We start from the raw sequence: 16,344 nt of genomic DNA, 5'->3' as shown, positions 1-16,344 counted from the left end.
GTTTATATAAAAATATATACCAACATCTGTACATCAAATTAGCTTAATTGAATCCACTATTGAATATGTCTTGGTAATATGCATTTATTTGATATCATAGATGTTAGTATTTTTATATGAATTTTATTGAAGTTGGAAAAGTTTACTTAGAACAAAAATAATCCAATCTATATTTTTTTCGAATTGACGTAGTAGACTACAATAACAAAAGAAAATTTTATCTCACCAGTCAGAGATGCAGAGACAGAAAGCACTGATACGAAGCTCCCAGATACGCCCAGTAGTAGTAAGAAGATCCTGGATTATTTTTGCAGTGACAACACCTTGTGCATAGGCAAACTCTCGTGTCCCACCTACGATTGCCCATTCACCATCAGTTTTGGCTTCAAAATCTCCAAGCACCTTAAGGCTTGACCCCTTAAACCTAAACAGCATGGCCAAAATATAATGACAAAATCTTAATTAGCACGCAACAAATATAAATAAAACCACCATTTAGTTGAAACGCCAACAACTGCAAGAGATAGGGCTAATAACCTTGAGTCGGTGAACATTATGCTGTGACAAAATAACCAATTCTGGTTCGCTTTACCATCACCCATTTGCATGCCTCGGCAACGTGCAACAATGTTTGCATTAGGGGCAGGACCATCACTTACGGTCCAGTCATTAACAACGGTTATTCCAAACCCTTGAGAAAGCCCTGGACTGACAACAATCTTTTGGTTACCACCATCTGGTGATTCTTCCCCTCGCTGGTTCATGTATAAGTGGAAGCGATGCTCTTTCTGCCGGATGTCCTGGCAAACACCACTCTCGTAGTAGGAAGGATTTGTAGCGGCCATAGCTATCGGATGCGTGGGGAGGTTAGGCCGAACAAGCTAGCTAGGATTGTGGTGTCTGGCTTCGGTTTGGAAATGAATGGACTGAAGGTGGCAATTTATAGCCAACTTCTGGGTTGGACGTATTCCAATATAATTGAGATGGGTATATGCCTTCGCAGTTGCAGTTAGTTATTTTCCAAATGATCACCATTGCCTATTCTGACGTAATCTAATCTTGCTGGGTGCTTGTTCTGTTGGCATTGCGTATAAAAATGCTGTGACCTGTGCAAAAAGATGCCACTTCTTTAGATCGGCATGCTAATTCACCAGAGCTCATGTGCGCAGGAATATGCCCATGCATGCATGGCAGGTACAGAACATAGCCATGCATTACATGACTTAGCTTGTAGTGCAATCATTAGATGGCAAACATATATATTAAGAACATTGAGTCATATGCCTATGTCATGGTGAATGAACTGGACTTACAAATAAAGGTAATACTCGTTAAAGACAAATCCATGGCGGCAGGAGTCCAAGGAAAACATGTCTATGGCGGCTTGAATCCAAGGGCTTCAATTATATTTAATTTTATGGTTATCTTGTAATAGTTACTTCGTGGTGTAGAATAATAGAATTGATCTAATGTCTTCAACTATATTGCTCCCAAACAACACGCACACCACCACTGTCACGCCGTCCTTCCTTCAAGTGTGTCCCTCAGTCCTCCACAACTGTGCGCCATAACCTTGTTGTTTTAAGGGCGCAGCCAATGTTTAGGCTGGATAAATTTGGCCCACTGCTTGTGCAACGTAGTACTTCGTTTTTGTCTATTTCCTGTACACCTTATTATATATGAAGCTGCTCCGTGCTGACACTACTGGAAAAATGACATTTAGTACCGGTCAGTTTTCTAGGAGTGTGATGCCCACATGTAAATTTTACATCCAGTTGTCCATTTTTAAAACCCAAGTGTAATGCATGCCAAAAATAAAAAGTTTAGCCCACAGCCCCTGTTTCCTGTTGATCATGTATGCACAAGAGTCACAGGTAAATAATAGATATCAACTTCCGAAAGAAACTAATTACAAGTGGGCAGGGTTAGTAGCCCGGCAGGTGACATCGTCGTTCAGAAGATAATGTAGCTTTTGACTTACCTATCTTCGGTGATTGATGCTCAGGTAAGTCATACTTTTATTCACAAGTCATGACGTTGTAAGAAGACTTGGTTGATATCAGAACAAGGAAAGACTTGTAGAGGTCGGACAACCATTTCATGCATGTATGGTTTGTATCTGGCTGATAAATAATCCAAAAGCTGCAGTACGGTTGTTTTATACTAGTAGTACTAGACAGTGTTCATCATTTGGTCCATGTCTTTATAACGTAATCTGATTCTGAGGAATCACGTTTGTTCTCTAGTTAGATGAAGGGAGTAACACTAAACTTACATAAAATAAATCCAGCAAATCAGCTTAAATTTGGCTACCTTCTCGTTTGGTGTAGGCATGGAAGTCCAAGTCTTTGAAGGAAGCCAGCTGGCCACAATCATCCCATCAGTTGATATTACAACTGACACTATATGTTGTGAGGACATTACATCTTATTTGGGGCCGTATGGGACTATGGGAGGGTTGCGTCTCCCAAAACAGCTTCATAATCACTACTGAAGTCAAAACTACTGAAGAAAAAAAAAGATGCCTTCACCTAGCTTCTATTTCATCTTTGCATCATTTTATCTAATGACTTCATGCTACAGTGAATTTATCCTTGAGGCTTGCTGCGTTCTTTAATCAAATGTATAGTAAATCTATGGTTGAGTTACCTTCCATTATGAAAAAGTTCATTTTTACTACATTTAACCATACACTTTGTCCCCCCCCCAAAAAAAATAATAATTCAACTTACATGGCCACTCCCTTTTTCGCTACCTGTTAATCAAATGTGTATTCAACTTTGATATACAATTTATGCGCTGGGATTTCGCTACCTGTTCCACTGAATCCCTTCCCTTTTTCATGGCCACATATCTTTACGGCTAATAAGGAGTAGGAAATCCTTGGAGTGGGAAATCTTTCTCCTGTTACACAAAATGTTTATTATAGGAATTGGTTCCATAACCAACATTGGACTAAATGGAGCTATTTTACAAATATTATCCCATGGATTTATCGGTGCTACACTTTTTTCTTGGCGGGAACGGCTTCTGATAGAGTGCGTCTTGTTTATCTCGAAGAATTTGGGGGAATATCTATTCCAATGCCGAAATTTACCATGTTTAGTAGTTTTTCAATGGCTTCTCTTGCCTTGCCAGGAATGAGCGCTGGTTTGTCTTGATTGGTGATTGATAAATAAGAAGGAAAATGGAATCGTCTTTTTAGTCGATCTACATAAGCTTCCGTTGAGGTCCTTAGTTTAGTCAAGTAGGCGAGGGCATTTCTATTTTGATATTGTCAGTTACAATTAAGGAATGACCCATGCAGGTCTTCGTCAGTCGTTTTTAGACTTTTTTTTTGTGGCGGCGGATGTAATTAGTGTATATTTGCGTCAGTCGTTTTATTTTCTTGTAGCAAGAGGCTACCGACAACTAATACATATGTAATGACAAAAGAAAAACAGAGTATTTTGTGGACAGGGTTTGTAGAAACCAATGGATAGGGTCAAGAATGACTAGCATCCAGTTTAGGACAACCGTCCAACATGTAAACAATACAATCACATGCAACGGCACATATCAGAGATGTCTCAGGGTCGCTATAGCACTGCTATGAGCTAGACATATACAAGGACTAAAGACCAAGACTCGAGATATGGTAGTTTGATTACTATAAATACGTGATCACGTGATATAACTTTGATACAAGTAAATTGTATAAGTGTAATGAGAGATATTTGATCAAATTTGCTTCCTATGTATGATGCATTTTTTCTTTATATGATGATATTTTTTTCTATCCTTTTCGTGTTTATTGCCTGAGATTTTAATATTCCTACAAATGATCAAGTACTGCCAGGTTAAAAAGCTGTGGCACATCTGTACGGTCAGTTTGCACTAAGCAACTAACGGTACAATAACACTTGTGTAGAGTCAGTTTACCCAGACAACTGACTGTACAAAAACGTTACGTTTTTTACCCTCCTTCAAATATGGTGATTTTTGAAGACTGTGTTACAGACAGTTCAAAAACCGCATGTATAAATGGCTCCGAACCAACTGTATTGGCCGGTTATATAGTAATATTGCACTTATGATACTATAGCAAAAAAATTTCATCCAGTTGAGATTTTAAAAACCTCATGATTCCTTCAACGCTATCTGGCAAGTATAGACCAAATATGGACCTAACCATTTCCAGGCTGGAGTTGAGTACTGTAATGCCGATAGCATCTTCGATCAAGAGCTCTGAATGATCTCATGTATATTGGTAAACTATCATGACATCCACATGACCCACTGTCATGCATTATACGAGGTTAGTTGATCCATCAGTTGTTTGTTTGGCAAAAACGGCATAAGATTATGTCTCGGAAAGACAAATTAAAAAGGGTTCGATTATTTGTCTTAACACGCCAATCGGTCTCCGATTCATTAGCTACAGCAATGCAAATTTGTCATGTCGTACGTGGTTATCTGCATGACCGGCGAACCGTAAATTATAGCTGGTCATCCCTTTCATCGATTATGGGCAGAACTCATCTATATATATCGTCACGACTCCGCGGACTAACTCGACGTTGTATACTAGTTTAATTACAGTGTGTTTGGTTGCATGCACCAAATGATGCATGCATGGATGATCCTGGATGGGGTGGTTCAACCAATTTGCTTGTACCGTATGGTTCACTCTAATTAGTAGAATAATATATTAAGTGGGATGACCTCATCCTGGATAAGTTGGTACAATTCATCCAACCAAACAAAATAATCATTATTATTTTGAATCATTTCATACATGAATCAAATGATACAACCAACCAAACACACCCTTAGATGCCATCTGCCTGGATAAAACTGGGAGCCAACCCGGAACCACCCCAGATGGAACCGACACAGCTAAGCTCCACGTGACATATCAAAGGATTACTATCACTATTTGGAAACTGAGCATTGGTTCTATCCCTGGTTGATTTTTGATCCGGTACTAATGTGAGCATTAGTACCGGGACCACTAGTAGAGAACTCATCTTCCATCCACCCCCTTTTGTCCCGGTTAACATTGGGCCCGTGACTAAAGTGGCATGCCACCGAAAGCCACCGCCGGGGAGGGGAGCTTTAGTACCGGTTGTAAATACCAACAAGGACTAAAGCCCCCCCTTTAGTCCCAGTTGTAATGGTTAGAAAAATTGCACCGACGCCATCCCCCATTTGTCTCGGTTGGAAACTCCAACCAGGATAAAAGATCCCCTCTTTTGTCCCGATTGGTAACGCTAACTGGGACAACAGGGTGGGTCTTTTCTCCCGGTTGGAGTTTCCAACCGGGACAAAACCACCAACCGGGACATAAGGGGTTGTATTTTATCCCGGTTAGAATTTCCAACCGGGTTAAAATCTCCTCTCTTATAAAATCGTTAGACAAAGAGCTCTTCTTTCTCCTCCAGCCCGAGGCACTCCACTCCATCAGCCTACTTTCCATGGCGACCAAGCAACTCTAGGGGAGGTGCTGCCCCAATTTTTTTCCACATTTCCATGGGGATTTCACTCATCCAAAGTGTTGCCTTTCATTTATTGTTATTATGCTTTAGAAGGGATAAAAATGATTTTTTTAGAATGAGGGAGAATGGAGAGGATTTGTATTTATACATGTTTTTGAGATAGAATTTGATGGATAGCTTGCTTGTTATAGATGATTGGTATTAGTTAAAAGAACAAGATCAACATTAGGAATAGAGTAAATGTGTTTTTAATATTTAGTCATTGCAATAAAATTAAGGCAAATAAGTTGTAGGTGTAAGAGATTTGAACAGTAAAGATTAGGATAGACCACTATACAAACCAAATAGTTGAAACAACACAGTAATGATGGAGCTATTTTCCTTGGTGAAGACATGGATGGGGTAGTGGTCGGCATCACCTTGGTCTTCTTGTTGGTCCTCTTGTTCATCTTTCTGATCCAAAACAATTCAACAGAAGTCTACACATAACTCAATCTTCTCTAAAGTCTATGGAGAGTCACCTCCGCTTCTCCAGTACCAGAAAATAATGGTAGAATAGAAGAGCTTTGAATCCACAAACTTGGGCTAAATATCGTAAAAGAATCTTGAAATAATATTACAAACACCTTTTGGAGCCTAATTCTCATAATAGAAGTATGCTGGCCCAATATCCTCTTTAGGCAAAGATCTATTCACTGACCTTGACCTAGCGGTTTTTGGTTGGTTTTAGCTTGCCACCATGAGCCATGCTTAGTGGACAGATCTTTTTACTGGACTGACTATTGTGTGTGTGCCACCACACTTCTATTATGAGAATGTGGCACTTGCTCCAAAAGATGTTTGGACAATTATTTTAAGATTCGTTTATGATATTCAACCCGACTATGTGGATTCGAAGATCTTCTTGTTGTGCCATTATTTTCTAGTACTGGATATGTGGAGGTGACTCTCAATAGACTTCCGAGAAGATTGAGTTATGCATAGACTTCCGTTGAACCATTTTGGGTTAGATCAGAGATGAACAAGAGGACCCCCAAGAAGATCAAGATCAGAGATGGCTAGGAGGGTGAACATTCCGCTTTGTTGTACCATTATTTTAGCATAATTGACTAAGTGAAGTCCTCAATAGAGCGTCTGTAATCTTTAGTATATATGTATCTTTATTGTCTTATTATGAGTGTAATCTTTATATGTATCTTTAGTGATTGTTATGAATGTTGAATTGTGTAATTTTAATGTGAATTGTTTCTATCTTTATGAATGTTGATTGGTGTAAAGTATGAATAGTGATCAAGTTCTTTATCTAATACGAAGACCTATGTCCATTTCTCACGTAATAATTTATTGATCTAATGTTTTTTTTCAAATTCTAAATATTATAATCACATTAACTCTATTTTCCCCTACATAATATTGATCAAGTTAATTATCTAATGCGAAGATCTATGTTGATAGCTTGCATTATTTTCTTGATTTGACCAAAGTGAACAAGCCAGAGAACGGGTTCATTAACTGTCCATGCTTCCAATGTAGTAATAAGAAGGACTACTCTTCCTGGGGTACTATTCACAAGCACTTGTTTAGATATGGTTTCATGCCTAACTATTTGGTTTGGACCAGGCACGACGAAAGAGGGGTTGCAATGGAAGATGGCTAAGAAGAGGAGGATGATAACAACATTTCAGGACTGGGCTGTAGGCCAAGCTTTTGCAGATACTATAATGGGCGAGGCTGATGAAGATGAGTTTGTAGAAGATGGCCCTATTGATGATCTTGGTCAGGTGTTACAGGATGCACACAAAGATTGCGAAACTAAGAAGGAATCAGAAAAGTTGCAGCGCATGAATGATCACAAAAAATTGTTGCATCAAGATTGCAATCAGGGGCATCAAAAACTGGGTACCACACTAGAATTTCTACAATGGAAGGCCAAAAATGGTGTGTCCGATAAGGCATTTCAGGGGATATTAAAAATTGTAAAGAACATTCTTCCCGAGAATAATGAATTGCCATCCACAACATATGAAGCTAAACAAATTGTTTGCCCTTTAGGATTGGAGGTTCAGAAGATACACGCATGGCCTAATGATTGTATCCTTTATCATGGTGATGAATATGAGAAATTGGATGCTTGTCCTATGTGCGGAGCGCTACGGTATAAGATCAGGCGAGTTGATCCTAGTGATGTCGAGGGGTAGCCTCCCAAGAAGAGAGTTCCTGCGAAAGTGATGTGGTATTTCCCTATAATATGATGTTTGAAGCGTTTGTTCAGAAACAAGGCGAATGTTATGTTAATACGATGGTACAAAGAAGAACGTAAGCAAGATGAGACGCGGAGACACCCCGCGGATGGGGCCCAGTGGAGATCAATTGATAGAACATTCCTGGACTTTGAAAGTGATGCAAGGAATGTAAGGTTTGGTTTATGTACTGATGGATTCAATCCATTCGGTGAGTTGAGTAGTTGTCATAGTACTTGGCCTGTGACCCTACGTATGTTCAACCTTACTCCTTGGCTGTGCATGAAGCGGAAGTTCATTATGATGTCGGTGCTTACCCAAGGCCCACAACAACCCGGCAACAATATTGACGTGTACCTAAGACCATTGGTTGATGAACTTTTGCTGCTCTGGAAGAAAAAAGGTGTACGTGTGTGGGATGAGAATAAACAAGAGAGCTTTGACCTATGAGCATTATTGTTTGTAACCAACAATGATTGGCCTGCGTTGATTAACCTTTTAGGACAGACAAACAAGGGATATTGGGCTTGCACTCACTATTTAGATGACACAAACAACATGTATTTGAAACATTGTAGGAAGGTCATGTATATGGGCCATCGTCGATTTGTTCCAGCTAACCACCCATAAAGAAAGAAAGGGATGCATTTTAAAGGGGTGCCAGACCATCGGTAAAAACCTGCACATCGTAATGAAAAGCGTGTATTTTAGATGATAAAGGATGTAAGGGTGGTCTTTAGAAAGGGTCTTGGTAGCAAACCTATTCCGAACGATGATAATGGACATGCACTCATCTGGAAGAACAAGTCAATATTTTGGGAGCTACCTTATTGGAAATCCTAGAGGTCCGCAATGCAATAGACATGATGCACCTGACGAAGAATCTTTGCGTGAACATGCTAGGCTTCATGGGTGTTTACAGGAACTCAAAAGATACATTGGAAGCACGACAAGACCTAAAACGTATGAAACAATGAGATGGCCTACATCCAGAAAAGAGAAATAACGGACAGCACTACTTACGTCCTGCCAGTTACACTCTTAGGAAGGAAGAGAAGGATAGTATGTTTGAATGCATGAATAGTATTAACGTTCCGTTTGGGTACTCCTCGAATATAAAGGGAATAATAAATATGAAAGAAAAGAGGTTCACAAATCTCAAGGCCCGTGACTGCCACATATTGATGACCTAGTTGCTTCCGGTTGCACTGAGGGGTATTCTACCAGAGAATGATCGATTGGCGCTCGTAAACCTACGCGTGTTTCTCAATGCGATTTCGTAGAAGGCAATCAGTCCAACCAAGCTAGTAAAGCTACAGAACGATGTGGTAGAATATCTTGTCAGCTTTGAGTTGGTATTTCCACCATCCTTCTTTAATATTATGATGCACCTCCTGGTTCACCTAGTTAAAGAGATAACTATTGTCGGTCTAGTATTCCTGCACAATATGTGGCCTCTCGAGAGGTTCATGTCAGTCCTAAAAAACTATGTTCTAATTGTGCCCTTCTAGAAAGAAGCATCGCCAAGGGATATGGAATAGAGGAGGTCATTGAGTTTTGTGTTGATTTTATTGACTCAATTAATTCGATTGGGGTTCCAACTTCACGCCCGAGGGGAAGCTGCGAGGAATGCAAACAGATTCTATTGTCCCAATACCCGACGAATCCGATGCCTAGATTATACGTCATCACTTGGATATTTTTCCCTCTTAGTTGCGTCAACACTTTATGGGTAACTCAGTGATTCACAAACAACTTGCTTGGTTAGCTAGGGGGCCTTCAAGCACAATCGTGAAATTCCAAGGTTACGAGATAAATGGTTATACATTTTACACGAGATTCTAAGACCAGAAAAGCACCAAGTAGAATAGTGGTGTTCGCATAGATGCCATAGACAACAACAGGAGCAATGACTCGTATTATGGTTTTGTAGAGGAGATCTGGGAACTCGAATACGGACCGTTAAACATCTCTCTGTTTCATTGCCAATGGGTAAAGCTAACTGGAGGTGGCATAACGAAACATCTGTATGCAATAACAATAGTGGACCTGACTAAGACTGGATACAATGATGAATCATTTGTCCTTGCCAATGATGTGCATCAGGTTTCCTATGTGAAACACATGTCTAGCAAACACAAGAAAAATTCAGAAGAGCCATGGGAGCCAAAGCGTCACATAGTTCTTCCAAGTAAAAGAAAAATTATGGGAGTCGAGGACAAAATAGACCAGTCAGATGATTATGATCAGTTTGATGGCATGCCTTCATTCGCTGTTGAAGTTGACCCAAGCATCATGCTAGCCAAAGAAAAGGTTCCGTACTTACGCCGCGATCATGACCAAGGAACTTTCATCCAGAAGAAGTTTTTTAATGTTACATTACAATGCACTAAATATGTTTCACCTTTATGTAATGCTATATGGACATTAGAACCTTTGAATTATATTGTAAAGTTCTATGATTTCATGTTTATACAATAATTGTATTACTTGACAAAATTTTTAATTTAACGTGTGTATGATTTCATGTGTGTTTAAATTAGTTGAGCTAAAGATCTATTCGATCAATATAAACAACGTTAACCACATACATCAATTGCATTTTTTGCGTGTTGAAATTATTTATTTGAATAGTTTGTTGATGATAGTGATGCATTCAAATAATTATTTTAGAAACTTAAACAACTAGTACAGAATTAATGATTGATTCAAACTTATTTTAAATATACTTGCTAATTTAATATATTTTTGCATATTCAAAATATGTAAAGTTTTTATTTTTTTCTTTCACAAAATCAGTGAAAAACATATCTAAATTTGTGTGTTTAAATTAGTTGAGGTGAAGATTTATTCAATCAATATAAACAATGTTAACCACATAAATCAATTGAATTCTTTGCATGTTGAAATTATTTAATTGAATAATTTGTTGATGATAGTGATGCATTAAAATAATTATTTTATAAATTAAAACATCTAATATAGAATTAATGATTGATTCTAACTTATTTTAAATATACTTGCTAATTTAATATATTTTTGAATGTTTGAAATATGTAAAGTTCTTATTTTTTTTCCTTCCTAAAAACTAGTGGAAAATATATATAAAATCTATTCGTAAAATAGGCGTGAAATGAAAACTCCAACATAGGATCTTTAGTCTCGGTTGAAAATGTCATAGGATCTTTAGTCTCGGTTGAAAATGTCAACCGGGACTAAAGCCCTCCCTCCCCCCAAGTCCCGGTTACAATTTGCAACCGGGACTAAAGGGAGTCCTTTACTCCCGGTTGGACTTTGCAACCGGGGTGGGTTAACAAGGCACCCCCTCTTCTCCCCTTCCCCAGATTCCAACACTTAGTCAAAATCAAGATCGATCCGGCCCTCATCGTCTCCCATGTCCGCCGCCACCCCATCTCCCGCGCCATCGCCCACTGTTGCTGGCACCCCGGCCGTCGTCCTCTCTTGCGCATGCCGTTCTCCATCGCCTGCTGCCTCCGTCACCCTGGCCGCCGTCCCATCATCGCTCGCCCCGACCGCCGTCGCCCAACGCCCCGCCCCGCCACGCCAGACCTCTCGTCGGACGACGGTATGGGCCACCGCGGCATGCCCCCCTCCTCAGGCTGGGGCCTTTGCTGACGCAAGCCCGAGGCTTGCTAATGCAAGGGCCCCCTTTTTATCTTACTATTTTAGTTAGAAAATTTGTGGAAATGCTTAGAAAATTAGTAGAAATTAGTAGGAATGCTTAGAAAATCAGTATAATTCAGTATAAATGCATAGTATAATTTAGTACATCATATCTTGCTTCGTGAATTTGTTATTTATCATGTACAGAGGGAAGAGAATCCGAGGGCTAATGCTCTAGCACAACCAGCGCCGGGCTATATGTTCACAACAGAAATTTTTGTGAAAGAAAGACGACGTTTTACGAGGTCGAGTGTTATGCCCTGGAGGAGCCGGTCCAACCGCTCTCTCCGACCGGTCTGACCAGTCCAACTGTTCTGACCACCCAGGTGACCGGTTTGACCGGCTTGCCTAATGAAAATCCTACTTTGGCCATTGAATGCTCTAAAAACATTGAGGACAAAGTGGATGACTAGAGGAAACCTCTTCTTGATTATTTGCAGAATCCCAGGTGCTCAGTTGATAGAAAAATCCGACGGTGGGCTTTCAAGTTCACTTTAGTTGATGGTGAATTGTATTGTCGGACGGCTAAGGATTTTCTTTTGATGTGCTTGGATTCTAATTAGGCTAGATTGGCTATGGCAGAGGTTCATAAAGGTATTTTTGGTACACATCAGTCAGCTCGCATGATGAAGTAGCTCCTTACGCGAGCTTGCTTTTATTGGCCTAATATGATAGCTGATTGTTTTTGTTACTACAAAGGATGTGAAGAGTGTCAAAAGTTTGGGGATATTCAGTTGGTGCCCACTGCGTTGATGCATCCGATTATCAAACCATGGTCTTTTTGAGGATGGGGATTGGACTTTGTTGGCAAGATTTACCCTCCTTCATCAAAAGGATATTGTTTTGTGATTGTGGCTACTAATTACTTCACCGAGTGAACCGAAGCAATTCCCCTTAAAAATATGATACATCGGGATGTAATTGAGTTTATTACGGAACATATAATGCATAGGTTTGGAATTCCACAAACTTTAACTACGGACCAAGGGACTTCATTTATATCCAAAGAGGTGCATGATTTTGTTGGATCTTATGGTATTAAATTACTTAATTCATCTCCATATTATGCTCAAGCTAATGGTCAAGCCGAGTCTAGCAACAAGATTTTAAATAAGCTCATCATGAAGAAGATAGAAGAGAGTCCTAGAAGATGGCATGAGGTATTATCTGAAGCTTTATGGGATCATCATATTTCTAGACATGGTGTGACTAAGGTTAGTCCTTTTGATCTTGTCTATGGTCAAGAAGCCATTGTGCCCACGGAGGTGAATCTAGGTACTTATAGGTTAGCTAAGCAAAATGATCTTAATTTTGATAATTATCATGCTTTGATGATGGATAATATTGATGAGGTGATCGACAAGCGCTTAAAGGCTTTAAAGGAGATTGAGAAGGATAAATTTCAAGTGGCTAGAGCCTATAACAAGAAGGTCAAAGCTAAATCTTTTCAAGTTGGTGATTTGGTTTGAAAAACGATTCTACCTATAGGAACCAAAAGCAATAAGTTTGGCCAATGGTCTCCAAGTTGGGAAGGACCATACAAGATTGTGACCATGCTTCGTGGGGATTCCTATATGGTGGAAACTTGGCAGGGATTTCAGTTGCCTAGAGCTCTTAATGGGAGGTACCTGAAGAAGTACTATCCAAGTGTATGGAAAGATGCTTGATGTAATATGGCTAATATCTTCAAATATCGCCCTTGGGATGAATGGCCGGTGTGATTCGTGGAAGAACATCGCCCTCCCCTAATCCGAGTAGAATTTAGGAGTCCTGGTAGATTAAGAGTTGTAACAGGATTTTCTTGCGGGAAAAGGCCTCCTACCCTATAAATATAAAGGGCCACAGCCGATTGAGGGCTATCACCCACTCAATCTCAAAGCAACCCAAGGCGCACCATCCTTGACGGGTCCCTCCCGGGGTGGTGAGTGTAATTTTTTCGCGGCACCTCTGTGTGGACCGGTCTGACCGGCCTCCCTGACCGGTCTGAGTGTCCAGGAGCAGGAGCTCCGGTGAGGAGAATTTCGACGACTGCGCGATCTAGCGCATCGTGTGTTGACTAGAAAAAGCATCAACAGGATGGCTTGACAGTCTTGGTGTGGATGGGGTTCAGGAGGAGCAATATAATTGACCACATTAGTGATGTTTTGTCTTGGATTCCAGCCGTCATAAACATATATATCTTTCTTAGCTTGGACTCCTGCCGCCATAGATTTGCTTCCCATTCCCAAGCATATGCCCAATGTTCTTAATACATACGTTTGTCATCCAATGATTGTACTACACAAGTTAAGTCATCCTCTCTAATTAATCCATGGCCATGTTCTGTTCAAGGCACGTGTCTCGTACCACATGTAGGAAATTTTTAAATCGTTCTTACTGTATTTCAATTGTTGGCAACTTGGATGATCATTACGAGGATGTCCATTTGCAATATTACACTATTTAAAATGTAGCCTGTGGTTGCCAGCTTTTTATTAGTGTAAATGAAACCCGTGGTATCCCAGCTGTCATAATATACTTGTCTTTGCTGGATATTGTTGATGTTGCTATAAATTTTTCTTTTAAGGAGTACCGCGTCCATCTTGAAATAGGGGATTCTGAGTTTTTCCTAACTCAAATTATCATAAGCTTGACTAACACTATGTGAAAAAGATCTTAATAGTGACGGATGAAAACCTGCTATAGTGATACTCCCTCTGATTTCTATACAGGTCACATTTGCTTTGATCTAAATTAAACTTGTCTAACTTTGACCAATGCAAGTTTATAGAAAAATATGACATCTACTATACCAATTTTTTTCATTGAATCCAGCATCAAATATATTTTCATACCGCATATATTGGTAGTATAGATATTGTTATATTTTTGTATTAACATATTCAAAGTTGGTCAAGTTTGACTTAGGATAAAGCAAATGTAAAATGTAAGAATATAGAGGGAGTATGTAAAACACCCATATCCTCGGTGGCGTCAGTAATGACATCTAATAGTGATGGGCTATTGTGTGTCATCTTTTACAGTCAATGAATACCATAAAACCATGCCTCAAAATTTGGACTTATCATACTTTAACAATGCATGGCCCGTTTGCCAGGCCCAAACATTGGATGTGACAATCAACATAGCTCATCATCACTATTAAATTTGAATTTGTTAACCAAAGCATCCTTCAAATGTAGCTCAGAGTTTTAGTCTACAAACATCCAATAATTCACTCTCCTTAAAAAAGTGAGGTTATGGGGGGATGGAGTTTCACTTTTTGATAAGCAATTTAGAGTCGTGGGAAGAAATGCTGGCATGATGGCCATTGGATGGACTATGTCCACTCTAAAAATGAAATCATTTGAGAAACTACAAAACAGATGGTCGCTGTAGTTATCTTTCTCACTGGTGTATTGTGTGGCTAAGGGAACTGAGACATGTTTACTATGTATAATTTCTGTACCCCACAAGTCTCCCACTCCATTTCCTCTATAAATACCACCTTCCTACCCCTCATGTATCCCACAGCACACAACGAACACAACATCTGTATACCGTCCTATTACTCCAGTTTCCTCTTGCCTTTGGGGTCAACAATCATGGCTACTCTCTCCAACTCCTTGATCTTTCTGTGCTTCCTTTTGCTGCCAGGGGTCCTGGTCTTCGCAGGCCCCCATGGAGAAAGTTATCCATGTCCATGTGATTGTCCACCGCCGAAAGAGATCCAGCTACACATGTCCTTGCACCAATTCCCTGCTTGGGGAAATGTCACAAACCCTAACGAAGTAGCATGGCAAGGATGGGCTGCTGACCACTGGTTGCTAACCTGGGGACCAGATCCCAACCAAAATATTGCGGGGCGTGCGAGAGGCTTCCATTTGTTGACTGGTGAAACCAGCAAGGATTGGTACATTTCTCACATCTATGTATTCCAGGACGACAGGTAAAATCCTTTTTCCCATATGCAAGGGTCGTCAGCCAATGTGTGGGGAAGCGCGGTTTTACTTTGTGTGGAATTGTTTCGGTTTAATCAGCTAACAATATTCAGTGTATGGAGATTGATGATATCAATAGGTCTCACATACCTTTCATACTTATGGCATTGTGAATTTTCGTACCTTAACGATTTTCATCCAAACCCACCTTTTTAAATATGCAAATTGTGGTCCTGGTTCTAAACTTTATTTAGATAATGTCCGTGGATGTAAATTGTTTTTATATATTATACAGTTATATGTGCATTAAATGGTTCAATTTCTAAATGCTAGTCGTGATACATCTATATATGATGAAACAGGTTTGCAGGTTCCACGATTCAGGTTCTAGGGATGCTTGATGGTGAGTGGTCAATTATTGGTGACACCCGAGCCTTTTATAATGCACGTGGTTACATTAAATACAAAGAAGTCCCAAGTACCATAAGTAGCATCACTGATATTGTATAAGAGAGCTTGACGTTCATATATTTACTCCGGAAACTTCAACCGTGGTAAGTACAGCTCTTAATATGAGTTTTACATCTATCATAAAATTGTAAGTGCCCGTTAGGCTGTTTGTGTACAATCTATTATGTAAATCCATATAGTATTAAAATGTATGCTATAGTGACTCTAGCAGTACAAAACTAAATTTGTCTAGACTACTGACAAAGAACAACTGTCTTCTTATGATCTAACATTAGCCTTGATTTTACTTTGTTGTATACAGGCTAATGGTGTCCATGTGCCTATTTGAAATGAAACAAGTCACGTCAAATTGTGCTCTCAGTGCACAGGAAGCTTCTCTCAAGTACCCGTTAAGTTAATAATTTGAAGGAAATAAGTTGCCCATGTGGAAACTTTCAGTAGTGTTGTTTACTACCGTCAGCCGCTGCTTTGTGATCTAGTGTACCTGCAGCATCTTCAGTGTTCTTTCAAGCTAAGGGGTGTCCATGTACAAGCACCTTTTCTATTTCTTAT

The 16,344-nt window shown here is 39.7% G+C and overlaps 1 protein-coding gene across 1 annotated transcript; it reads right to left on the bottom strand.

Annotated features, from left to right (window-relative positions):
- Positions 1–222: 222 nt before the first annotated feature.
- On the bottom strand, positions 223–896 carry LOC101758354. Its single transcript, XM_004980563.2, has 2 exons — positions 538–896; positions 223–424 (listed from the first exon to the last, which is right to left on the bottom strand). Exons 1-2 carry the CDS (start codon positions 843–845, stop codon positions 223–225), a joined length of 510 nt encoding a protein of 169 aa, XP_004980620.1. The 5' UTR covers positions 846–896.
- Positions 897–16,344: the final 15,448 nt, after the last annotated feature.

This window comes from Setaria italica, chromosome VIII (assembly GCF_000263155.2).
Source record: "Setaria italica strain Yugu1 chromosome VIII, Setaria_italica_v2.0, whole genome shotgun sequence".
Lineage (NCBI taxonomy): Eukaryota > Viridiplantae > Streptophyta > Magnoliopsida > Poales > Poaceae > Setaria > Setaria italica.
The sequence above is the reverse complement of the archived record's forward strand: the minus strand, read 5'-3'. Positions and strand labels throughout refer to the sequence as shown.